At 36.9% G+C, this 27463-nt stretch overlaps 1 protein-coding gene across 6 annotated transcripts in view; it reads right to left on the reverse strand.

Moving 5' to 3' along the window:
• Positions 1–7226: 7226 nt before the first annotated feature.
• The window catches only part of ANKIB1 (ankyrin repeat and IBR domain containing 1), a 117630-nt gene continuing 97393 nt past the window's right edge, over positions 7227–27463 (reverse strand). For 3 of the 6 annotated variants that reach the window (XM_081079283.1, XM_081079284.1, XM_081079285.1), the window contains exons 11-20: positions 26790–26920; positions 21332–21466; positions 20316–20402; positions 20168–20234; positions 18088–18233; positions 16629–16807; positions 15718–15769; positions 11892–12006; positions 10795–10928; positions 7227–10441 (exon numbers count right to left, since the gene is read on the reverse strand). In XM_081079283.1, coding sequence (XP_080935409.1) covers positions 9698–10441; positions 10795–10928; positions 11892–12006; positions 15718–15769; positions 16629–16807; positions 18088–18233; positions 20168–20234; positions 20316–20402; positions 21332–21466; positions 26790–26920 — 1790 coding nt within the window. In that variant the 3' untranslated portion in view covers positions 7227–9697. The remainder of the gene's footprint in view (positions 10442–10794; positions 10929–11891; positions 12007–15717; positions 15770–16628; positions 16808–18087; positions 18234–20167; positions 20235–20315; positions 20403–21331; positions 21467–26789; positions 26921–27463) is intronic. The other 3 variants (XM_081079288.1, XM_081079286.1, XM_081079287.1) reach the window with 3 other exon arrangements.

The raw sequence follows: 27463 nt of genomic DNA on the forward strand, positions 1-27463 counted from the left end.
GAGAAGAGAGATATTAGAGAGAGGAAGGTCATATAAGGGCTAAGGGAATAGCATATCCTTAAAGTACTAGAGGACAGAACGAGGATGATAAAGGAGGTAGAATGAATCAATCATGTGTTCAAGATAATGGACAAAAAGGGTTGATGAGAGCTGATGTCTGGATGGAGCTGCAGGGCAGGGATATCCCAGAATTTACTGTGGGTAATTATCACTTACTAAAATAAGGCCATCTTAAGAAAGGAGGAAATGGCTTCGGGAGTTGTGAGATCATATGATACCTCAGTTTAGATATTTTGAATATGTGGAAGCAGGGGAAATGCTAACTTGGATGAGATTTGGGAGCTCAGAGTTAGGGATACAGAATTGGAGGTCGTCATAGTTCTGTGAAAATAGAGGCTGTGAGAACAGATGAAAATATGGACTTTGGGAATGTCCATAATTAGGAGATGGAAGGAAGAAAAAGGGGGTGAGTCACCAAAATATGGGAAAGGTGAGAGCACAGCATCACGAGGCTGCAAAGACTTCAGGAAGGTGCTGCTGCGGTGTAGCTATGATTTCCTTAGGACTGTGGTGCTCCGGGCCCTTGAGAATGCACGACGTTGTTTCACTGAATCTACATCAAAAGGTCAAAGCACAAGAAAACTAAGAGCAAGCTCATGGATTTGACAATGACAGAATCACTGATCCAGAAGGGCAGATAGGAGGGAGTCCAGATTTCATGGAGGTAGGAACACTTGTGGAATGAGAGGCCAGACCCCGAGGGAAGGGAAAACAGCAGGGACAGGCAAAGTTTGTGTGTTTGCCTTTTTTGTTTGTTTGTTTTTCACTTTCCAGGCTAGGGGAAAGTTTGGACATGTTTGAAGGCAGAAAGAAATGAAGGTATTAGAAGTACGGAAAAAAATCAAAGTGAGTAGGGCTAGGAAGAGGAGATAGCCTTGGACAGGCTGAGGGTCCTTTTCTTCCAAAACGAGAGAGAAGGGCTGGAACATTCACCTGTGTCAGCTCCTTTCAAGGCAGAGGAGACTTTGAACAAACAGGGAGGAAGGGGGCCTGCGAACCTGTGCCGAACCTGTGCCGGGGGATTAGGGTTTGGTGGCTGCTGGGGGCCGTTAGATCTGCCTGCCTGGGACTGTGCAGGCGGGAGCCAGCCAGAGAGGCGTGGGATAACTCCTTCCTCCTCTGTCAGAAGTATTAGAGGAAGTAAGCTGCGAATAAGGCAAGTGAGCTGCTCAAAATCGCCACAATGAAGAGCAGAGTTCTACTGCAGGAAACTTTTGAACAACAGTGGATTATAAGAATTCTGTGATGACTACGGATCATGGCAGCATAGTTCCTTTATCATCAATCTGCTAGGGATCGACTGGCCAGAGATTTAGACTTGGGCTAGTGCTATGTGTACAGTCAGTTTTTGATGCTCTGGTAATGCAAATTAGGCTAAATAGAATATAATGAAAACTCAGAATCAGATTAAAAAATAAAGACTGTGGGAATAAAGAGTTTATTGGGGAAGGAAGTCTGAGTCTTTCCAGTAAGGAGGTTAGTCCTGGTTCTCCAGAGGTTGAAAATTAATCGTAAGGTAACTTTGGTTCCAATGTGGAACCAAAGCGAACACTGACTGGGCAAAACAATTTGCAACTCCCACTTCTGTGTTTTGCTGGTGCCAGACATTTGTGTTACAGGTTTCCTGTGACTCCTTTTTATTCCAACAATTGCTTTAGAATGTTTCTGCCATTTCCTTGGTCCCATACAAGAAACCAGGTGCCAACAGGGGCAAATCTTGAGTGAACTGAACCTTCAAAGTGCAATTCTGAAATTCTTAGTGGTAGTGTAAGAGTCTAAAATTGTTGCAAGCTGAGCCCCTGGACAACCAGACACTTCTTGCCCTCCTCTGTTTGTTATCCAAATTGCAGCCAATTGGAGAGATTTAGGCAGGACTGAGTGAAACCTGGAGATCACAGCAGACATTAGGTATGTGAAATCTCCTGGGCTTTGCTAAGCCAAGTGCCTCTGCCTTCTTTCAAGTTGCTTAGGACTCAAAAAGCAACCACTTCTACAAAGGGGGATTCCTGAAGTGAGATTAACATTAACGTGTTATCCCCAGAGAAGTTAGAAATGCCCAAGTGTGAAGAACTTCAGTGGAGACACGAAACAGATTGAGCCTAGAACAGAAATCACACCATACAATACACACACAACACACACAGAACAACTTTGAACTGATCTTGAGCAAAATGAAAGTTGTGGAATCTTAGGGGCCATACCCTACGAAGAACTCTTACGGAGATAGGGGAGAAAAAGCAGGAAGCCTGCTTTGGAGAAAGCAGGGAAAATACTATCAAGGTGTGAACTGCCCTGGTACCAGTCCTCCTAATACAAACATTATGCATACAGTTCATTTACACCAGAGGTCAGAAAACTAAGGCCCCTGGGCCAAAGCCAGTCTGTTTTTATAGTTAAAGTTTTATTGGAACACAGCCACAGCCATTCACTTATTGCCTATGCATGCTTCTGTGCTACAGCAGCAGAATGGAACGGTAGTGACAGACTGTACGGTCCACAAAGTCTAAGATATTTACTGTTTGACCTTTTACAGAAAAATTTTGCCAATCCCTGATTTATATGATTAAAATGTTAAGATTCTAATAGGGGAACTGACAGCACAGTGTGTTTGAACTAATTTTTATAGAAGTATAAAAGCTGTCATAAGTTGCTTCAGGAAGTCAGTTTTTGGTAACTGCCAGAGAAGTACAGTTGAATTTCTGAGAATTCTGCTATGTATAATACATAGATGTAGGGAGTACATTTATCTGTCTGTCTACCTTTATCCTTTTTACAAATCCAACACTTGGCAACTCAAGCAAATTTTGCTTTTAAGTTCTATGGAATGTACATAATTACTTCTGTAAAGTAATTCTGTCTCAAGTAACCTATATGCTTCCAGGGAAGGCTTTTAAGCCTGAACCACTTCAGTATCTGGCATGAAGATAAGAGGTTACTTGCAGCACGGATGAATTCTGCAGGAGGAAGGACAGGGAAATTAGGTGGACTCTTCTGGTCTTTCTAGAATTACTTACCGTCGTTTCCTTTCTGGATTAAACTAAATTTACAGATCTCGAGGAAGACAGAATGTACGTGCTGCAGTCACATACATCCATTCGATTACCAGCTGTCTCAGATCAGCCTTATCTCCACTACTTCAGTAGAGTTACTTACTGTGTTTCTAATCTCTTATTACTACCAGCAAAGTCCTAAAGATGGGTGTAGCTTCTGATATGTGAGCAAGTAGAAGAGAAACTTTGAAGCCACCCAGCAAAAAAACCTTGGAGTTCCATCTAAAGTTCCTGGGTCTGGATATCTTAACAAACATCCCTGTGTGTACACCTGCCAAAGGTTTTGTACCAAAGTCATAGTGAATTAATTCCATACAAGAAAGCAAATTCAGCGGGAAGGGCTGAGGTTTTTCATGTTCTACTGGCATCAAGAAAACCTTCCTGCATAGAATAGGAACATGCTGGCCAATTCCTCTCTTACGTCTTAGCTGTCCCAACACATGAGGCATTGCTGTTGTCTCGGCAATGTTCCCACCCACACAGCCTACTGTGTGAGTCTACTGTAGGTGCCATTACACAGTGGTGATGACTTGATTAAAAGAAATTCTCATGCTTCTATGACAATCTCTCTTTTTTTTAAAAGGAGGGTGCAGCTCACAGTGGCCCATGTGGGGATCAAACTGGCAACCTTGCTGTTATCAGCACCACGCTCTACCCAACTGAGCTGACCGGCCACCCCATGACTATCTCTTGATTTCTGCATTTAGTAAGAACTCTGAGCAAGACACACCTGTTAGGGTCAGTCAATCAAATGAGTACTTTGTTTTCAATATTAGAAATTCATCTTTTGAGTAGAGTCCGTAATTTGAAAATCTGTCATGAGTGGTCCCAAATCCAATGATACATAGCACATTTATAAATCAACTTGACATGTCCATAACATGCAATGCAAGCTTACCCCTGACAATCTTGGAGATGTTACTCCGGATGACACATGCAGGCCTCCATTGGTCAGGCATTCAGTTTCAACAAGAACCTTAGAACCGGGTCATTTTATAGCTGCCTTTCTCTAAATGGGTGTAGTTGGTGGCTGTGTCTGGCAGGTGGCAGTGTTGTGCAGGGAAACCGCCTCGGTACGTGGGGCTGACATTAAGTGTTTTTAACAAAAGGAGTGATTTCTCTTTCTCTTGGGATTTCTCCTGGGCTACCAGAAAGGGGACAAGCAGGTAAGCAGGGGAGCAAATTACACGCCACCATCACCTTTCTACCCCTGACAATTATGAGACAGGTACTTTGGGCATGTAACCCGTCCTTCCATTAGACATTCAGATTTGGAAGCCACATTACACCTAATCGACCCAAGGGTCCCACCCATAAGGAAAGCCTCCCTTCCCACTAGTGTCCGAAGGCCTTTTTCCCAGCTGAGGAATCTAAGATGTGTGCAAGTCAGGAGATGCAGAGGGTAGCAAATGATATCCCCCAACCAAGAGGGTGGGGGGCACAGGAGGTGGGGAGGCTATCCCGTGGGGAGGAAACTAATTGGGCCCTTTGTCTCCTGTAGCCCCTGGCTCCAGGGTTAGCGCGGGACAGCGGTGCAACGGCCTCTCCCGTGGCAGTGGTGATGCCTGTCAGCAAGGAGAGAACCCGGGCCTTCTCTTCTCCGTGGACTCCGCCACGTTTCCGCTGCAGGCTTTGGCAGCCTGTCACTCCTGCACCCGGCATCTCATCCTCACCGCTGGCTGAGTCAGGGGCCGGGGCTGTGAGTGCGGCCTGATCTGCAGTTTTCGGCGAGGCTTTGCACTTACTTTTACATTTGGGCAGTGTTGCGACTGCTTGCAGCCCAACCCAATGAACTTCTAATGTTCTCAGTCCGCTCAAAGCTCTCAATTAAACAGCAAACTTCTTAATGCTGATACCATTTAGTTTACATGGAGGGACTCTTTGACTCAGGGCTGCAGCCATACTGCCTTTCAGGTAGGGCCACAGGAAGTGCTGACTCCTCTCCTGTAAACATTCCTTCCTCTGCCTGCCTCCTGGAGTTAGCAACAATCAAGCACCATTTAGACAGCTTGTTTCAATCCTCCCTCTTACCGCCAAGCCTCAGCACATTAACTCAACTCCCCTTCAGTAACAGATAGGACAGTGGGAACCCTCACTCTTCCCCTATCTATCACTTGGGTGAGAGCACTTCCAACCACAAAGATTCTGGGGAGTCTTCTATTCCGAAACCTGGCCCTCAGTTCCTCATCCAGACTGTTGTGTCTCCCGTCAGCATTCCATCCTTGTCAAAACTGTCAGGTCTGGGACTTGATTTTACCCTGCTTACAAAACCAGTAAGTTAGCCTGTCCGTTTCATGGAAGCTGATGGAAGTAAGGAGATCCTGGGTCAGAGACAAAGGACTTGATCACTTAGGGCACAGCAGGCAGTGTATGAGCACATGTGTCAGTTCCCCTTGCCCCCAGTTCCACAGGGCAACACTGTGTACTGGGCAAGCACACAGTGGCCTTGTGCTCCAGCGGCGGAACTCTGAGTATCCACAATCCAGTGCTTTTACAGCAAGTCTCCTCCTTGTCCGAGGTTACTAGCTACATAAATTCTGAGAAACGGCCCAGGCAAACTGTCAGGCCTTGCCGTTTTGGCACACCCAGCAAGATGTACAGGTGCAAGAGAACTGGACTATCTCGTCCAATGATTATCCTTTTCTATAACTGTGTTTTTTTTCGCTCTTTCATGAATCTCTCAGCGTGTCTGTCTATAAGCTGATGCCTCATGCAGGCTAGGCCCTTATGTAATAACTGGCTAAGAGACGATATAGAGCCTGATAAAGAATACTTTCAAATTAATTTTCAAGACTGAAGAACAATTCCTTCAAAAGTTTGGCCACCACTCAGTTTGTCAGCCACCTGTCAGTCCGAAGTGGAACAGAGAACAAAACTTTTCTGCTCCATCTTTCTTTAAGAAGTATGACGGCCAGTTCCTAAAATAAGAACAGTCATGTAATAGTCTAGAAAGAAGTCCACTGTTCTAGGGAGAAGATGGTAACAGTAAGACACTGTAGATAAGGGCTGATATAAAACTACAGCTCAGCCCGAGAACCTTTTTTTCCTATGGAGTTTTTATTTCAGCCTTAAAAGAAACCCCCCCAAATCTGTTATTATGTAATATTTAGATTCCAAGATTTTACCCTATAACTGTTTTTAAATTACGACCAAACTTCTTCAGTAAGCCTCAGATTTTAATTCATAACAAGTAAGCAACAATATTTGAGGAATAAAAAGATAAAAAACGAGATCAGTGGCTGCAATGATCAACAAAATTAAAGAATAACTCAACATATGGATGTTGGTAGTTAAGTTCAGATCCACACAATGAAAGGCATAAATAAAATGACATGACTCTAAAAGTGGTTATCACTGGGAGACCCATGAAGCATCAGCTGATGTACTGGCACTCGTGTTATCTGCACTGAAGTTCAGATGCCAAGGGCTGTTTTGATAACTCAGATGGGACAGAATAATAAAATGATGGAAAAGCAGGTGTTTCTATTCATCCGGCATAAAAATATTTTCCTATCCTAGCAATTTCACAAAATAGCTTATACTTTTATCTTTTCCTGTGTTTCTATTAGAGATGTGAACTTTTGAGATTCATGGCATGGGAACAACTTCCACACAGTTTTTTATCCTAGGGGAACCCAGGGAATATTAAATATTCTTTGTGGAGTTATTGTTGTCCGATTCGTTGTAAATTCCAGGGGAGCGTTACAGAGGCTCACCTCACGCCGCCATTTTTTTCCCCTCAAATATTCTAATACAATGTCCTAGCCATACAAACTCAAAATATAAGAATATTTGAAAAGCAGGGTTTGGAAAAAAAAAAGTAATCAAATATGTACCAAGGAAAAATCATAACATTTTTCTCCCGAAAGCTACAGTGATGAAAATAAAATGAGACTGAAGTCACAATGTTTTAAAACATTGTCATACAGTGTTTTGAATTTATGTTTGGGGTATAAAATGCTCAGAAAGTGGACTAGTGTAAAAAATATTAGGCGCTAATCAATTACATGTAAGAACCAAATTAATCCCATGATATTTGAGGGTATTTAATTTGAAGAAAATCACCTTCCTGACTTGGTTAAAACAAAGTCTATAATGTAATGAGACAAAAGTGAAGTAGTTTAAGTAATAAATGTTTAATCAAAGAATTTTACATATTATTAACAGCATTCATTTGGCCAAACATCTACACGTTTGTAGAATCCTACTGTATATAAAGTGGGAATGTATCAAGTATAGACTATGAAAGTGCAAATAACAAGTCAAGGTTAGAGTAAATTTTTTTTTAACATTATAAAATTAACTTGTTTACAAAATAGGCTTTGCCAAACTTTATTTCTGAATTGTAAAGTCCATGACTGTGTTGTTTTTAAAATATGTACCAAGGAAATACAAATTGGGTAATGCTCACTTGTCATGCTCAGGAGAGAACGCCACAGAAACAAAGGGTACTTGCACGAGGGGCGAGGAACCAGGACTCACCGCGGGCACGCGCGTCACCACTGTCTGCACCCACTTCGCCGCCTCACCGCACTGCAGCTTTGCAAGACGCCTCCATATGCTACAAAGACTCTTCTATTGAAAAATTACAACTTGGTCTAAAAACTGATTGGTGGTGGTTGGTATTTTTCATCCAAAATAAATTTGTAAAAAAATCCTCTAATGGACTATTTTAGTTTAACATACAGTAATACACTGCAGATAAAGTCAATATTTTCCCCAACCAATTTTAATAGGGATTGTGATCAATGTTTCTGATAATTGGGGAAATACACACTAATGTGGACTTTAATAGTATAGGAATAATTCCAACACAGTTTTTTTTTTTTTATCCTAGGGGAACCTGGGGAATATTAAATACCCTAATACAATGTCTTAGCCATACGAATTCAAAATACAAGGATATCTGAAAAGCAGGGTTGGGGGGGAAGTAATTATAAAACCATAATTACAACTTACTGGATATCAACACTAATATAACCTTTTAGCCAGCCCAGGACTTGCCTGTACAAACTCGGTACTGAAATTTTGGTATCTGTAGATTTCTGGTAAGAATCTGGCAAAACATTAAATGGAGTATTGCATATCTATTTTGCTTATGTTATGCTAGTTTTGATAATATGTAAGTAAAACAGCCATTCCAACAGTTTACTCTAGTTTTAATTACACACTGTACCATTGTATCTTAATTACAACTAAGACCAGTATTTTCTTCACAGTAAGACACTGATAACTAGGAAGTTGATTTTTTTCAACACTAAACAGTAATCACACAGCAAATGAGTGTTGTGCAATAGAACAAACACGTCAGCATTTGCTATTTAGGCAAACGAACTGATTAAACATTTAGTTGTTATATTTACTGTAAAGGCAAGGCCATGGGTGGTTTTATGGAGGTCTTTGCAATTCATAGCATAGTCACTTCAGAAGAGACATTGAAATTGGAATTACTCACTTATTTAACTGGCAACTATCCATTTAGATTAGGCAAAGGCACGGGAACATGTTGCGCAGGATGTTTCATTGAATTTTTTAATAATTGTGGGATTTACTGTACCTCATGAAAACTCCACTTCTTTTCTAGTTTATAAAACACTTACCATTAAAAGTAATTGCACCCATTAGTAATTAGAATGCACTGTAAAATTGTGAAAACAAAGAACTATGATTGCACTTCCAATAAAGTGTCTCTTAAAATACAGCACCTCCGTCGCTAATCAACTGTATTTTAATATTAAAATAAACTGTTTTTAACAGCAGCATTAGGTTTAGTTAACTTAAGCTACAGACTACATTTATTTAAATGCAGTCTCCATGGCAACAAAAGCCCATTAAGTTCTGGCATTCCATTACTACCAAGTGGCACCTTTTACTCCCAAGAATGCTGCAACTGCTTTGGAGCCAGCCCTCCAGGACACCGCACACCTAAATACACCTAAATACCTTCTTGGTCAGCGCGCGAGTCAGTTTGGCACAAGTGGACTGTAAATAGACATGAAAATAAACTTCTGATTCATGTGAAAATGAAAACTAATCACACTGTGGCAACTGCAGCACTAAAGAGAAGCCCTGGACACCTCAATTCACAATGCTCAGACAAAAATGCAGAAGGAAAGTTATGGAAGAGCACAGAGACTGAGGAACTAAATGTTACCTGATCTGTCCAAAATAACTGATCAATCGAAGGAAACTTTCTTTTTTTTTAAGAGGAAAACCATTGCTCTTAAAGAAGGATTGGGGAGTAAGCCTTTAATTGAAAAGTTCAATTTAAGTATTGCGCACCTTAGGCTAAACAGGACTCCCGTTTCCTTAGAATGTGGAATCTAAGCTACTTACTCCATTTGTGTTTTTCTTTCTCTCCAGCTCTTCTTTTTGTCAGCAAGAAGGGGGAAAGCTATCCAATTAAATACAAAAGAAAACCCCTGTAAGCTTAAACTCAGAAATGAAGCTACCACTCACGGGAACTCCTTCGTACTCGATCCTAATGTCAGTGGTTTAGAGCTGGGTCGGAGCTAAGTGGATCAAGTCTCTACGAAGCACACTCCACCGTCAGTCCCTGCGATTTGGCTGGAGCCCAGGTGTGCACCTCACACTAGATGGACCTGTTCAAGCCAGTCACTTGAGGTTTGAGGTGTCGGATTTGAACCATCGGAACCATCCCCTTTGCTGGCGGCCTCATTATCACCTTCGCCCACTGGAGGAGCGGCTTCCCCAGCCAGAATAATGTCTTCCAAAGAATGTTCTTCTTCTCTTTGGGTTCCTCCACCTTCACTGACCACAGCGTCTTCAAACACGGCATCTTCTTCTGGCAGCCCCAGTTCCACACCCCTCACACCTCCTGGTTCGTCTCCGACACTGGGCAGCTGGGAATCTGCAGTGCTTTCTGCGCCTGCTGGAGGAATCAGGGCGATGCTCTGAGGGTTCATGTCGTGAAACCAAGCCATGATATTGCCAAGAAGATTGTCATTGATGTTGGAGTCCTGGCCGGCCGAGTCAGGGTCACTGGAGGAGGGAAAGAATTCACTTCTTGCCTCACTGAGAGGGTGTGAACTCAGGGTGTCAGTTGAAAATGGGTCACTTTCTGTTCCTAGTCTCAAGAGGCTGTCGCCAAGTTCCAACAGCTCAGAGCTGCTCAAGGCAGCCCGCGGGCCCTCTGTGTTCCTGGGGACAGAGTCCAGCCTGGAAGGTAGAGAAGTGCCTATTGCTCCTAAGGATGCTTCGTTACTGAGGAAGTCTCTATTTTCTTCATCGATGGCCAGCCCAGATTCTTGCAGTGATAACTGTATCGCCAGAAGTATATTGGGATCATCTTCATCCAAGGAACTCAGAGCCTGAGGGCAACAGAAACTAAAATCACTTTAAAATGTAAAAGGAAAGAATGACTTAACTCCATGAGGTTTACCACTGCTCTTTTACCTAACAGATATTTAATGTTACCTCTATTTATACAGATTGATTTTATCTACTAAAATCTTATTTTAAATTTCTCCTTGTCCATGTTATAGGGGAAACAAATTCCTTTGAGATAAACCTGAAATATAGGACTCTTTTCCTGTAGCACACCTCGGAAACAAAGGTGTTAGAATGGAAGAAAGAAAAAGAGAAGCAATAAGTGAAAACAGGAAAGCAGGCTAAACAGAGAAAGAGCAAAAGCACGGGTCAGGAGGCTGCCTGGGAAGGCTACCTGAAGAGAGTCTTGGTTCTCAGAGCGACTGGCAGGGGTGTAGTCGCGCAGGGAAGAGCTGGGCAGCACACTCATAGACGCAGAACTTACCACGGACGCGCCCGGCCTGTGGCCACTGCCACCTTCTGGGATGTCTGTTTCAAAGCAAGCGGTACCAGAGACGTTAGTCACACAAGATTTCATACACCTTTTTATTTCAATTGGCCATTTCTCTTTGCGTGCTGGTGAAAACCCGTGTTCACACGTTTACTGAATATTCTAGAGATTTCTCATTCATATATGTCTCCCCATAAGCAACACTATATCTATCCTATACCCTTCACTTCAATTCCACGGTTTTTGTTTGCATTTCTGTTTGTACGACAATATGCTTGTATTCAGAAATACAAATACTACCATCTAATCTTCTTTCTTTTCTTAAGCAATAATACATAAAGGTGTTTTAGTTTTCAGAGTTCTTGAAACTAAAGAATTTGGGAATTACAACAGCCCAAAGAGCAAAGGTTTAGACCCGTTGATCCTGGTTTATTAAAAATGATCTGCTGACATTACAGCATGAAGATTTTCCACTACAATGTAACATTTAAAGGTGAAAAATTAAGATAATTTATCTCTAATACCAGAAGTTTTCTCTATTTTTAAAGAATGCTCATAGGAGAACTGAGGCCAGGAGAAAAACATTCTGTGAACATGGCAGCAGGAATGAACAGCTACCGTGCACTGAGTGGCATGAGATGCCACTCGGCTTATGGGTTTTGCATGTATCTTCTCATTTAATGCTCACAATGAACCCACAACTGGCGATATTATTACTGCGTCTTTAGAATGAGGAGACTGAAGCGTGGAGAGGTTAAGTGATGGAGCTACAATGTCATCCTGACACGCAGCAGAGATGGGGTCACGAACCCCAGTTTGTCTGACTCCACAGCCCATGTTCTTAACCCCCCTGGTTTTCTATATCCTGTGACATGAGCAGCAGCTACACGTTGACTGTACATCCATCTAAATCACAAACTCACAAGCATTTAGACTGGTCAGTTTTAAGAAGAAATGCAAGAGAACAAAGAGATTCAAACACACCCAACCCAAGAGCTTACCGAAAGTGCTTTCCCGTGGCTCGTCTGGGTCCGGAGGGTTACCGAGTAGACTGTGCATATCTCCTCGACGGCGCTGGAGTCGGTGCCTCCTCCGATACTGAAATTCAGCATATTCCTGCATAAACCAAAGGTTATAAAATACAGGAGAGCATGCAATTTTTTAAATGCAAATAAAATAAGCAACACACTTTTTTTCCAGGAAAAAAAAAGGGTGATTTTATATAGAGATATTATAAAATCACTTGGCTTTAGAAAAAGAAACTTTGGGCTTTGCCATGCCAAGGAAACAGAGCAGATCAAATGGAAAAAGAAAATTTTTAAGGAATCATTACAATTGCCTGGATAAATTGGGAATACTTGCAAGCTCCAATGTTAGATCAGAACTGAGCCTTACTTCACATGCCTGGGTCTTGTTATGTAATATTAAACTAATAGTGTAGTGATTTTACTACATAAGTGAGGCTCTTCCTAGAGGTCTGGTTTTAAAAAAGTGACTGTGATATTTGCAACAGACAGAAGAAAAACAAAAGAAAGAAAAGCACACACTGTTAAGTACTTGTCAGTGTTAGATTTTGTACTCTTCGGGACTACCGCATACCATACTCACAAGTCAAGTGACTAGATTAAAAGAAAAATGTGAGGTTAGCTTTAAAATTAGCTATTACTTGGCTTCCTTCCTATATTATTAACAGCTAATGTGGGGTTATCAACAACACAGGTGGGGGAAGTGTTTTCTATTTAACATATGGGAAGAACACGAATTCGGGAAGATGCCCCTGAGTTTATTTTATACTTGTGGTAACAGTTTAAAGTGGGATTGCTATTACCAGAGTCAGGGGACTACCTGCTATTATTACCTGGGTACAAAAGTATTTTTCCAGATTTTAGTGACACAAAAGAGGCCAGTGTGCATGACGCCAGCCTTAGAAAGCTAATTTTGAGAATCATCATAGAATCTAGCAGTGATAAATACTAAGATACTCAGATTTATGGTTATTCCTGTTACCCTAGACTATTCAATATGCTTACATTGTGAAAGTACTAGAATAAACGAAGACAAGTTTTACATCACAAATAAAACTTTCGTGTCATACCACTTTGGTTAAATTTGTTTAAACTCCTTCATTCAGGTAAGAGGTTGGAGACATCTTACCAGGTTGGGAACAAATGAATAAAAGACACTATCGGTGCCTGGAGGGATTGTTTAGATGCTTTAAAATTTCCTGCTGAGCTGGGGTAACATTTCCTTTTTTCCTGGAGGCCTAGGATCCAAAACTAAATGACCACTATGTATCATTATGGTTGACTGGATCACTGGGGACCACCATATTTCTTAGACAAAGATGAGGTGAAACTTAACCTCAGTTCAGACTTTTATTTAGACAGAATTTGTTTAGTATGTATGCTTGATTATGGTACAAAGTTATTCTGAATTAAATAAACTATTACTGACCACAGAATATATGTATTTCCAATTTAAGAAAACGAAATCGTTTAAAAACAACTATAAGAGAAACTTGTTATAGTTATGATTATTCTGATAGAAAACTCAAATAGTATTCTCTCATGATGCAACAGGCTTTAAAAAATGGTTCTCATAAAGTTAAATTTAAGAAAACATTTCCAAGTATTCCTAAGATCTTCAAGCAAGTATATGAAAAGCCTTAATCAGGATACTCCAAATGGTTTGAGAGTGTTAAGGCTATACAGAAGATTGAGAAGTTCTAAGATATATAGAGTAAAAGCTGCCAGGAGATTTTTTGTTGTTGTTTTAAATAATAACTAACATTTACTGAGCACCAATTTTGTCAGTGACTTAAAGAGATGCTTTAATTCTTCTAGAACTTCCATGGAGTAGATATGACCATCCACATTTTGACTCACAGAGCTAGACTTTGAATTCAGGTGACTCTCAGACTTCAAGATATGTCCTTTCCTCTGGTCTCCACTGCTTTAAAGTGGTGCAAAACAAATACTTATGCTTGTCATTGACTCATTCAGTTTATTTACAAAAGAATAAGATGGAATTAACTACTGAAAAAATATAAATTAAACCTAAAAGCCTATTGAAGTTTGGCAAAAAAGATGTTTTTATTCAGAGTCTATATCAAGGCAAAAAGCTAACTTTTGAAGACAAAATTTTGGCAGTTACTTGATAGTCACATACATGAAGAATTTTAAAGTTTCACAACGTGTTAATTCTTTAGACTTGCAATATGGTTTACATAAAAGCTTGGTGTTTCAATGTGCCAAAGGCTTTAAAGAAGAGAAAAGTAAAAGTAAGTTAAATATTTTTTTGTAAAATTTATTAACTCATAAAACATAAATTTAAGAAGGAAATGTCATTTATACGTTCACAATTCTCCATCTCTGGAGAATAAGAGCTCACTGATTTTACTTATAAATATTCCCATGTGAGTTGGCAAGCCTTCCTATTTTTTACAAAATGGGTCAGTGTCAGTCATATAAGCAGGTCCTCAATAGTCAAGGACAGATTGTTGCAGGATTCCTCAAGTTATTGTCAGAGCCAGAAGCTGCAAGATGATGCATACACGATTGTGAATACACCGGGAAAGGGTTTATTTTTGCTAAACCGTGTTTCTACCTTGAAATTCTGAAATCTTTAACTATTTTTTTTTTGATAATTGAAGCTTTTTTTATTCTTTCTTTTATGTGGAAATTTCTCCCAATATCTTCAAAGCTGTAATTATATTATAACATAGAAATAATAAGCACAGGATCAGGTAAAGAAGGGGGTCCATATTTGTTTCACAATATGCAATTCATTAATATATTTAAAAATTATTTAGAATTTACGTGAATTTAAAATTCCCGTATCAGAGCTCTAGGCATGAATTGTTTTTCCAAGTCAATATTTTCCTGGATATATCTACCTATACAAAAGGCCAAAAGGTGATTGCAAGTATCCTCAGCAACTGAAAAGAGAAAGTATCTGATTTAAATAAGCCACAGTCATTTCTGGATAATAATCAATTTCACTGTCTTTCAGTTGCCGATAACACATGGGCTATAAATGATAAAGTTTTCACTGTTTGTCCTGCCCCCCTCCAAGAATCAAGTTAAAAGGTTATCACAAAACAAGCATCAGATGGCATACTGTTTTATAAAGAGCAAAGAAGTAGAGAGAGCTGCTGAAACCATTTAAAATGAGACTCAACAGTGACAGTGGCAATTTAAATCTCAGATAACAGCAATGTGATTAAAATTTTCACTCTATCTTATTATCATATGTGGCAATTATTTGCAGTGTATTTTATTCCGTATTTTAAAATGGTGTATAATAACAAAGAAAAAAATAAGAAGAGTGAAAATCTTAAAGAGAAGCAGAAATAACTAAGCAAAGCATCTCTTTCCACATAAATATTATTAATATCAAGTTTCCACCTTAGCAATTGACTATAAACCAATTCTCTCAGGTTGAGCAATAACTCTACAAAAAATAGATTCAGACTGAAACAACATTACAACCGAAGTGCATTTCTAATAAATAAAATTTGCATCTCTCTTAAGCAATTTGAAGATATATTTCAAAAAATGCTATAAATTGGCCTTAATTCTGACTGTTCAGTAATTAAATAAAACTGATAAAAGGGGAGACTGATTTAATAATGTGACCATAATACAATACCATAAATAACTAAATATAGGCTTTGCTGATGCATTTTTATTATAAAAGAAAGAGAAAACATTGCTGACAATCTCAGGACTTAGATAGATGAGGGTGCAAAGGCAAGCAGGATTGCACTAAGGAAAAATATAGTTAACAAAACAAAAAAGCAAAACAAAACCCCCACAAAACAATTACCTCAGGTGATGCAAATCCTAAATATTCCCAATCCCATGTTCCACCAGCAAAGCTACAAAGAAATTAGACATACCATTTGATTTATTATCAGTACTACAAAGTACAGACAATCAGACCCTTGCACTTTGAACATTACTTTTAATTCTTCTGCTTGGAACTTGCTTAATTGAAGTAGCTCAACTACAGAATATAATTAAAATGATTTCTTATAATTAAAATTATTTCTTTCAAATTCTAAGATACTCTGTGTAAAAATGGTGGAAAAATAAAAATCATAATTCTATTAACAGAGTATTTTATGATTACTTCTAGTTTTATGTGACGTTTATGTAAAAATAGGGTCATAGGAATTTCTAATGCTTGTAATTATTATGAATAAAATAATTGTTTAATTTTTAATGGCATCAGGAGTATAAATCTTTGAAATAAAACAACCCAAACTCAAATGTTCCTTAATGGATCGATACCGATCACTTAAATAAGTTTACTAATATAATATTTCTAATTTCTTCACAACCTTTTACCACGAAATATAAATATGACTGTAACAAGTTGGTAAGGCTTCCAAATTCTATAACATAAGATGTTTATGGCTAGCATATCACTACATTTATTACGTATTTAAAATGATGTATTAGAATACTCTTTGAATTATGAGTTCACTGAATTGTGAAATTAACCTAACATAATTTAGTCCAAGAAACTACACAATGACAAACAAAAAATAACAAGAAAAAACAGAAATAGTACTGGTGGAAAAAAGCACCCCAAAGAAGTTAGCATACTTTTATGAGCTACTCGTATTTTAGGTATAAATAACTTTCAGGAATATGAACCCTCGTTGGATAAAAATAAACCTGTTGGCACCTGTGGCTGGCGCTGGGATGGCTCCCAGAGTGCATCCTTTTTACCTGCGCCTTGGAGCTTCTGGTGAGTCTGCAGGAGCCACTCCCCGCGCTACGGAGGCCAGGAATTCTTGCCTCTTCTGCTGCACAAGGCACGCTGCCTTGATGATCTTGTGGCGGGGTGTGCGGAGGTAAGGCCTATTGACTTTCTGGGCAAGGTCCTCAGTGACCATTTCGAGGTCTGTCTATGGTAAGAAGAGAAAAGAACAATGACAGGCTGAGTGGATCAGTCAAGAGCAAATCCAGTGTGTGTAGGGTTTCTCAGTTAAATCTAACTCTTTTATAGTCAGAAATTAATCCAAATAACTTCGTATTTAACATATTTCTATTTTGCACATTACAAGAAAACAGTATTCATTTGATAGGCATTTATGGCAATGTAGTAGATGTGGATTACAAATAAGGAGTGAGTATACCAGCTGTCCACAAGGGTTTATAATTTGTCTATGTGTAAAAAACTAATGAATTTCAAGGCATTGTACACGCAAATGTATGACACATGGTGCAGCCTATGGAAATGTTGAAGGAATCTGTGGCAAGGCCCCTATGATTTGGGATTAGGTCTAAAAGGCTTCATGGAGAATATGAATACTGAGCATTCAAAGAAATGTAAGAGGTAACTCAATAGAGGCAGTTCAAAGGGATGTAGCAAGAGGAGAAAAGAAATATACCGTGAAGTTGGCCCACTAAAGAGATGTCAGTTGGCTTAGGTGTTTTTGTTTTTTAAATACTGTAACTTTCTCAGTTGTACTTTTAAAATAAACTGGTAAATAGTAACTTTTCAATCTAGCATGTAATATGGTTTGTTTTATCTTTGAAGATAAAATCCCTAATTATATAATCAGAATTAGGCCAGATTTCAATCTCTAGCGTAAAATAAAGAAATAAATGTGGTAGAAGATGTTTGCTCACAACTCGTTCAGACCTGCACAGTGACAAATTCTGTGTTTCCCAGAAAATAAGACCTAGCCGGACCATTCAGCTCTAATGCATCTTGTGGAGCAAAAATTAATATAAGACCCGGTACTCTATTCTATTCTATTATTTATATTACTTATATATTATACCATTTACATTATATATTATACTATTATTATATTATATCGTATCATATCATATCATATCATATCATATCATATCATACCATATCACATCACATTATACCAGGTCTTATATTATAGTAATGTAAGACCAGGTCTTATATTAATTTTTGCTCCAAAAGGCGCATTAGAGCTGATGGTCCAGGTAGGTCTTATTTTTGGGGAAACACGGTTTAAACATAAAGAAAATTTCGGTTTATTACTGATTACTTTTCCTTTACTTAAAAACCATACTGAAAATGAAAACAAAATTATTTACTAATCACACCCAAATAAGATAAAACTTAGTCAAGTGGTTGAAAAAGAAGAAAAATCTGTTTTTCATAATAACTGTGTTTAAATTTAATTTTAAAAAGATATCTTACTTGCATGAGTTCAAAAATTTCTTTCTTTGTGCTTTTAGGTTCCAAGAAAAATCCATAGGGATAAGAACACTTGAGAATGCGTCGAGTTTTTAAGAGCACGTGAACTGCATCTTCAATGAAAGTGGTATCTGGACAGCCTCCTTCAGCTATAAAACAAAGCAGGCACAGTGAAAATTTTTTTCTGGAAATATGCTATTATAAATTAATTACACAACTAAATTTCCTTAAAAAAAGAACAAGGTTCCCTAAGAACTGTCTGAAGTGGCTGGATGATAGTATTTATTTGAACTCCACTAAAGAGCTACATGAAACACTCATGTGTGACTTGCACGCGTTCATAAATGAAGCTCACACACAGCGGTAGCCCAGAAGCACTGACCGCCGTCCTGAGGAATGTGTACACCGGCCTGGGCTCTGTTCTCACCCTGCTGGTAAACAAATCTAGGTTAGGACAACTCAAAAGCCCCATGTTTTACTGTGTTTTAGGCTATTCCTAGCAGAACTTTGCTGATTAAGGATTAGAGCAAATGCCTAAAAAAACAACAACAAAAATCACCTAATTATAATTATGCCTCTACAAAAACAACATTGTAAAGAAAAAGACACAACATTCTGGGGACAAATGAATAATAACTAATGCTAGTAAATAAAAATCTTCAGGTAGAGAAAGGAAGAATGAGGAGGAAGAAGAAACTGCCTTACTCTCTAAGACTGTTTCTTCCCAAAATACCATAACATTCTAGCTTTTTCCTGAACTGCAAATAAACAGAAATTAAGCAGTATAATCTAAATTCAAAGTACTTTTGAAAATAAGATTATTTTGCATGCCTTTACAAAGAAATCACATGTGTATGTACACACACTGATATACAGACCATCCCAAAATACCTATCCTAGCATAGGTATCTGAACTAAGATGTGAAAAAAAAAGAAAAACAAAACAAACACCCCTTGCCTTCCTCACTGTGTGAGAAGTGTGTGAAGTTTTGTTTCTTCCTTTCCACTCCTTGTAGCTTTTACTTCTTTTTCCTATCTTATTATGCTGTCTAGAACCTCCAGAAGGTTGAGCTGAAGCAGTAATTCACATATACAGATATTTATTGAATGTTTACTATGTGTCAGGCACTGTTCTCAGCATCAGGGATACATGTGACGGAACAGACAAAAACCCTTGCCGAAGAACTGTAGAACCTGTGAGAGTTTTTCTTTTCAATTTTTACCATTGACAATAAATACTTCAAGAGTTTGATATTGGTGTGATATAGTTACATCATTATTAAAGTCTAAGAACTAATAATTAAGGTGACTAAGCTGCTATTGACACCTTTTCTTCCACTCTATTTTATTTAACTTATGATGACTGTCCTACTTAGGGAACTATCCTCATGAAAAAGGTATTATTACTCATCACTTTTGTAAACTGGGGCAAACACAAGTAAAACTGATTGTATTTTTAGGCTTAACACCTTTTATATATAAACTCTGATTATTTTAAAAATGTGACTTTACAACAAACATGTCAGAACCTGTACTCTGTGTGGTCATTGTGAGGTATTATATTCTAATGATGCAACTCAATCCATTTTTAGGAGTTTTTCTTTTAAACTGCCATTTTAGGATCCATACGTTAGCCCTATCTCATGTCTTTGCTTTTCACCCAAAACTGTCCTTGACTTTCATTTCATTAGGCATTCTGCTACATTTTCTCAAGAATCTCTGGGATTTCAGTTACATGACAGTTGGGTGGCGTGCAAATCTTGCTCTTTTGACTAGGTCAGGGATGACTTTGGGGGCCCATCCACTTTTTCCAACATTGTAGAGCATCAGCAGTGGCACAGAGTAAGCAAAAGCCTGATGCGTGTTTATCTGCTAATAGCATGGGCTACATTAAGAGGATGAAGTTGGGTGGAAAATCTCATCACCGAGGCCTCAAATGCTAAGCTGCACTCTGGGCTTCAGAGAACTCCAAACAGTACCAGAACAAGAACAAATAATGCATTCCTTTAAAAAGGGCCTTAACCTCCTACCAATAAGCATGCAAGGTGATTTTACATTATCACACACACTGCTTATAACTTACTTTCTTTGAGAGCTCTACTCAATTGCTCCATCTTTTCTTTGGCTGTTTTAAGAAGGCGTTGTTCTAACTGAAGAAACAGAAATAGTTTGTATCATTCTCTTCATTTATTCACAAACCTTCAGTGCATTTGAAATGATGTGCGACATACCTGATAGCTATGCTCATGGTTTTTAAATCTTGTGTAATAGTGCATAAATCTGTCAAGTTCCTGAAACCGTTTGTGTTTCTTCTCAGCCTAGGAAACAAAAATCCATAAATGACTTTTATAAATCAAAGTACTACCTATTAAAATGTTTTATCACTTAATAATTTTATTACTAATAGGTAGTAATGCATACAGATTTTTTGACTATTTTGAGAAAATAATAACCAATACATGTTACAGACTCCCAGAACAAAGTCCTGCATTTGTATTCTGTGATAAACCACTGAATCCACAATCCCAGACTGTAAGGCTAAGACACCTCTCAAGCAATATGTTTATCAGATTTTCAATGTTTTATTACATTGCCTATTGCTACGGATCGAATTGTGTCCCCTCAAAATTCATGTTGAAGCCCTAACCCCCAATGTGACTGTATTTGGGGAGAAGGCCTGTGAGCTGATAAAGGTTATTAGGGTGGGACCTTAATCCCATAGAGCTGGTGCCTTTAGAAGAGGAAGAGACCCCAAAGCTCTATCTACCATGTGAGGAACAGCAAACAGCGGTCTGTAAGCCATGAGGAGACTCGTCACCAGAAATTGTAATGGCAGGAATCTTGAACATAGATTTGCTAGTCTCCAGAACTGTGAGAGATCAATTTTGTTGTTTAAGCCACCCAGTCTAAGGTCTTCTGTTAACGGCAGGCAAACAGACTAAGATACTTATTATATGCTATAACATTCATACTGTATTGCTGATATTATGTTAAAATCATATTTGTCATTGTAGAGGCAGGCTGGAATATATAAGACTTTTCTGACCTTCACCAGTATAAAGAAAAGAAAATAAGAGAAAGCTCTCAAGTTTATCAAGCTGCTTTGTTTAAATAAAAGGCTACTACTCTCAAATGTATTCAATTTAATGCCTCATTTAAATGAAGATAGGAAAAGAAGAAATGCAAAATACTTCCAATAGTGCTAAGTGGGTTGGCCAGAGGTCTGGGCTTAAACAGCTCGCGTTACCTCCACAGTCATTTCCTTGGATTGCTCCTCCACATGCTGAATGACTTCATAGCGAGTGCATCTGTAATAACCGCCCGTGGAAGAACTATGCTTTTTCCATTCTTCTAGGCAAATCCAGCAAAAGTCATACTTGCACTTCAAAAGAAAACATATATGCAAACATCTCCCCATTTTAATATGCAAATTATTTTTATTTCTAATTTATCAATTTGTAGAGACTGACCAATCCCTGCCTGTGTGCGTGACTAGGAACAAATCTTAAAGACACACCCCCTTTTTCATGTTTCCTCTGGACTTCATCTGCACTATGTAAAGATGTGAAAGTAGTTTAAAATTATTGCTTATAAAGGTAAATTAAAATGTAAGTCATAGTATTATGAAGTAATCTCAAGGAATCTTTAAAAATATCAGTAGGATATTCTTTCCAAATTATAAAAATGGATACTGATAAGTGTTTCATTTTTCAAGTGCATGGTAATCTTACTTTGGCTTATAAAGCTCCACTAATCTATGAGAAAGGAAAACGTCTGGTGACTTTGACAAATTGGTTTTGAAACTGGGAACAAGTTTAAAAGGTCTCTTAGAACAGCTGACATAAAACCTGTTTCTCATTTTTTTTAGAAATAGTAATTTTCTTAATCACCAAAATTAGCAAACAATGCCAAAAAATGAGCATTCCGGTAGAAAAATACAGCCCCACTTTTTTTTTATGCTTATGGATTTTGAGTCAGAAAGATCTTCCCACTCCAAGTCTATGTTTTCTTCTGGTACTTTTATGGTTTATTTATTTTTTTAATTAAAATTTTTGAGCTGTTTAGGATTTATCTCGGTATGCAATATACAGTATGAATTCAACTTTATTTTTCCCCACACAGCTGTCCAGTTGTCTCAATACATTTATTGAATAGTCCAGATTTACCCACTGGTTGGAAATGTCTTTTCTACCACATACTAAACTCCCATGTAGCTGTGTCTATTTTCTGGACTTTCTTTCTAGTCTGATTCATTGATCTATAGTTTCGTGTGCCAGCACCACGCTGTTTTAATTACTGAGCCTATATAATATGGCTTATTATTTGATAAGGCTAGTTCCTCCTCACTGTTCTTTTTCAGAGTTTTCCTAGCTAGTCTTAATTTGTTTTTCCACAAATTAATTGGTTTATCTAGATACAGAAACAAAATCTGATGGTATTTTTGTTGGCATCTTTCTATCCAAGAACTTTGTTATCTTTCCATTTGTTTGTCATCTTTTGTGTCCTGCAGATAGGGGTCTTAAAATTTTCTTCATGTAAGTCATGTATATTACCTAAGTTTCTTTCAAGATAAAATCTCTTTTAGTATATATTACATCTGGATGTTGTTGGTATACATGAAGGCTAGTACTTTCTACACATCAATTTTATAATCTGCTAGATAGTTGAATTTTTGTTGTTAAGTCATTTTTCAGTTGATTTTCTGTGGGTATGCAATCATTCTGTCTGCAAAAAAAAATGGTAATTTTATCATCTTGTTTCTAATTTTTACATCTCCAATTTCTTTCTACTGTCTAATTATATTGACTGGTATCTCCAGTCCAATGTTAATAGTATTTGTGACGGACAGCATCCTCACCTTATTCTTGATTTTAGTGAGACAGCCTTTAGCTTCCTCACTAAATATGCTAACTTTTGGATTGAGGTAGATTTCTTTTTATCATACTAAGGAAGATTTCATCTATTCCTATTTCTTTGAGTGTCTTATGAAGAATGGTTGTTGACTTTTTGTCAAATGACTTTTTAGCATCTACAGAAATTATATGATTTTTTTTCTATGGATCTACTAATAAGATGAGGTACAGCAATAGCTTCTAAAATATCAAACCACTCTCGTATTCCTGGAATAAACCCCATATGGTCACTCTATTTCTTATTTAAAATTTTTTTTAGTGACATATAATTGACAGTCAATTATTTTTTAATGTACTCTCTTGGCTGATATTTATCAATATCTGTGGTATCTCCTGCTTCTAATATCTTAATAGGACTTATACATTGTTATTCATAAGTAAGATCGATCTATAGTTTTCTTTTAATTTTAATAATCTAATTTTAATAATCATGTGCTAGTATAAAGGTTCCACTCACCGTATAAAAATCTGAAAGTATCCTTTTATTTTTTTTTAAATTAACTACCAGAAACAGTTTAAATCACATTGGAATTATCTATTCTTTTCAAGGTCTGATAAAATTGTTGTGAAACTGTCAGGGCCTATTGCTTTAAAGGGGGGAGATCCCTGAAATAATCTTTCTTCTATGGAAATAGGTTTGTTTGGATATCTCTTCTAGGGTCAGTTTTAATAAATTATATTTTTTTTTAGAAAATCAATCCAATTCAAAGCCAAGTTCAAATTTAGGAGCAAGAGTTGAGCAAAGTTATCTCTTATTATTTCAGTTTGCTTTGTTTATTGATTATTTCCCTTATTTCTTATACCGTGTATTTGAACTCTCCTACTCCCTTTTTATTATGCAAGCTTAGTGGTTTATCTTATTTTTTTCTTCAGAAAATCATTCTTTGGACTTATTTATTAGTTGTATTATTTTTCAATTTTTAATTCACTAATTTCTGGGTTTTTAAAAAAAATATTTCCTCCTGGTTTTGTTCATTTTGTTTTTCTATTTAAATCACATCCTTAATTCATTCCTTATTTTGTATTGTTTAAAGTAAATAAGGCTACGTACATTTCTGAGCATTGCTTTAGCTATAGCCCTCAGGTTCTGCTAAAACAGTATTTTCATTATCTGAGTTTCCTAGAAATTCTTTAATTTCCTTTTTTTCTCTACAGTTTGAGAGATTTAAAATTCCCAAATGAAAAGGGCTTTTGTAACCTTATTATTCATTTCTACTTTATTCCATTATGACTAGACAATGTTGCTTACAGTATTTCTATTTTCTGGAATACTACTGCTGAGATTTCCTTTGATGATCAATGGTTACATTTTGTGATTGTTCCATGGGTATTTGAAAAGATGACGTAGTCCATATTTTCAAGATATGGCGTTTGAATACACAGCAATCAGATATACCTTACAGATTACGTTAAGTCTTCTATATTTTTACTAATTTTTTTCTGTATGTGATTTGTCATGAACAGAAAGCTGAATTCAAGTTTCTGTACTCATATGTCCCTTCACAAACGTACTTATACAATAAATTGTGGACATGTTTCAAGGCTTTTGCAAGTTTTTTTGTTGCCTGGTATAAGCAAACTTTGTGCCTGATTTGATATGTCCCCTTCAGTACAGTTTTATTGATCTCTTAAGATTAGTGAGAAGACTTTCTACAAAACAGCCAAATTTTACAAGCTATGGTAATAAAAAGAACATAGTATTTGAATAATTTTTATTTTTTAGTTGTAGCACATAATTTTATAGTCAGCTGAAGAAAATTTCTAAGTGACTTAAAATGGGTAAGAATGAAAAATTTAAATAGTGTCATGAAAATTATCTAGAGAGTAATGAATACAATAAAGAGCATTATTTATAGGGCCAAATTTATCATTTAAAAAATGTTTAACAATTTCATTTAAGAAAGTAAAAACTGTCTACTTAATCATAATCAACCCTGAGGCATTAATAAAAGTATATTATGATTTAGTCATTGTGTTAGAGCATGAATTCAATTACACATGACCTGTTGTTCCACCTTCATTTTTTAAAAACATCTAAAAGTATAAAATTTTTCTGTAGGAAGCCCATTACTTTCTAGATCTCTTCTTCTATGTCATAAGAATTACCTGTCAAAGAGCATATGGTCAATAATACTGCGATAAGTTTGCACGGTGACAGATGAATACTAGACTAAGTGTGGTGATTACATTGTAAGGTATAGAAATGCTGAATCACTATATTGTACATCTGAAACTAATTAATATTGTATGCTAACATATTTAAATTTATAAAAAGCAAAATGAAAAAGTACAAAAAAAATTACTTGTCAAGTTTCTTTGTTCAACGCAAATACTTTTAGATGGTATATTAAACAAGACTACTATATTTATGTAGTACATAAGTAAATGTTTCTTTTAAATGCAACAGAAGCTTAAGCAAAATCTGTTTAAATTACCTTATATCATTAGTCTGATTAATTCATGAAAATGTTCACTCACTGAATACATATTGATTGAGTACTTGCTACTGGTAAGTGCTATGAAGAAAATAAAGGTAATGTTGGATCCTGCCTTGTTAATAGCCCAACTGCTGATTTTTATGGTCAACCTGTATTTCTTTTCACATCTATGTAGTCTATCTGAGATTTTTCAAGAATAAACTAATATGGATGTTGGAAATAAAACCACAAATAAGTAATTTTGGCCTAATCAGTCAAACTAATAAGCAGTTTTGAGCATTTTGCTCATAAAGATATACTAGGTTTTTCTTCTTGTTTCTTAGGTCATTATTGCTGCCTCACTTAAGCCAATTTGTTTACGTTAATTTTATAGTAATATATGCTTGCAAATATCATCTGGTAACTGCCATTATTTTTAAAGTCTTAATGATAATGATCATTGGTTTCAAGGTTAAACATCAAGTAATACTTAGAGAGGAGTTATTGATATATGTTATTGGAATCTTCTTAACTAGTTGGGTTTCTTTCTCATCCTAAATTACAAAACTTACGTTGAACTCGCAATAATTTTTAATAATTTTTATACATATGGCACTTCCAATAAAAAGAAAAAAATTGGAATACCATTACAATTTTAAAATACGTTCATAAATGTAGGCATGGATTAATATAATATTATTCACCTAATTCCAGAATATTTGTTTTAAATATGGCAGTTTCTTTCTATGCAATTAAGTCAGGAGGGTATCCTTCTAATAGTAATTTATATTATTTTTCAGCCAAGTAGATCTTCATTAGCCTTTTCATTTTTAATATAGTAATGAATTATTTATTTAATTGATCATTTCATTAGCAGACCTAAAGTCTGACTACTGCTTTGGGTACCTTTATTATACAGATATAAATATATATATGCCAAGATTTAGGTATGAATTTGGGGGATTGCCTGGGGCCTGGCTTGGGCCTTGAGTCCAAGCTATGTGCTCCAAACTCAGTTTTGCAAGAGATCTATACAAGGTAGCAGCGCTCTATCATTTAATATTATTATTTATGTATGTGCAAAACTATCTCAGGATCCTCACTGGGGGAAGTGACTGGCAGGAAAGGATTCAGGCATTTCTGATCTTCTGGCCAAATACCACTGAATCCTTACTCCTATTTTTAACATTCACTCTGAGTGTAAAATTTCATAATATAAATTAACATTTATGTTATTCAACAAAGAATGTAGAATGCAGTCTCCTAGAATCCATCTGAAACTGAAAAAGACTTTTATGCTTAGAACACTTCTTGGATTAACAAGCAAATTAAGATTCTAAATGCAAAGCATTCAAAATCCTCTTTAACTTCTTACCTTAGCACACTGCATGTGATTGCATCCCTCATTCTTCTGTATCGGAGACTTACAGTTAGCACAAGGCTTGGAGTTAGTTAACAACCAGAGACAATTGGCGGCATCCTCATAAGCTTCACTAACTCCCACAACTGTGGGATATTAAGCACAAAACACAAAAAATAAATAATTTAGTGTACAACTGCGGGGGGAAAAAATCCCAAAGTTTTCTTTGCAGGTTGTCTCTCAATTTTAATCATATATTTATTTTCCCACTAGGCTCTATGGCAAAGTTTTTTTAAACTGCTTCATTCTGAATAGCATGGTTAAAGAATAAGGAGCTGCATATCAAAAGCTCTATTTATGAAATCTGATTTAAAGGAAATTTCTTCCTAAAGCCGTGTCTGAATAAACTGGAAAAGAAACAAAAACCAAAGTTAAAAAAAGTGCATCATGTTATTATCTGCTTAAAATAACTATTGCATGAAAGAAAATTATAGAAAGAATGGATATTTTAGACAATAACTTCTGAAATAGGTCAGTTGAAAACATAATTGGCAGAAAGTTTTCCTCATAGTAAAAAACATGAAAATTATATTGAAATATCGTCTTTTTAACCCACGATTATTTCAGATAAGCTAAAAATGAATCCAAAGACATGTCTAAACTAAATTGATCACTGCCCCCAAACCTGC

Source organism: Rhinolophus hipposideros (assembly GCF_964194185.1).
Source record: "Rhinolophus hipposideros genome assembly, chromosome: 18".
Taxonomy (NCBI): domain Eukaryota; kingdom Metazoa; phylum Chordata; class Mammalia; order Chiroptera; family Rhinolophidae; genus Rhinolophus; species Rhinolophus hipposideros.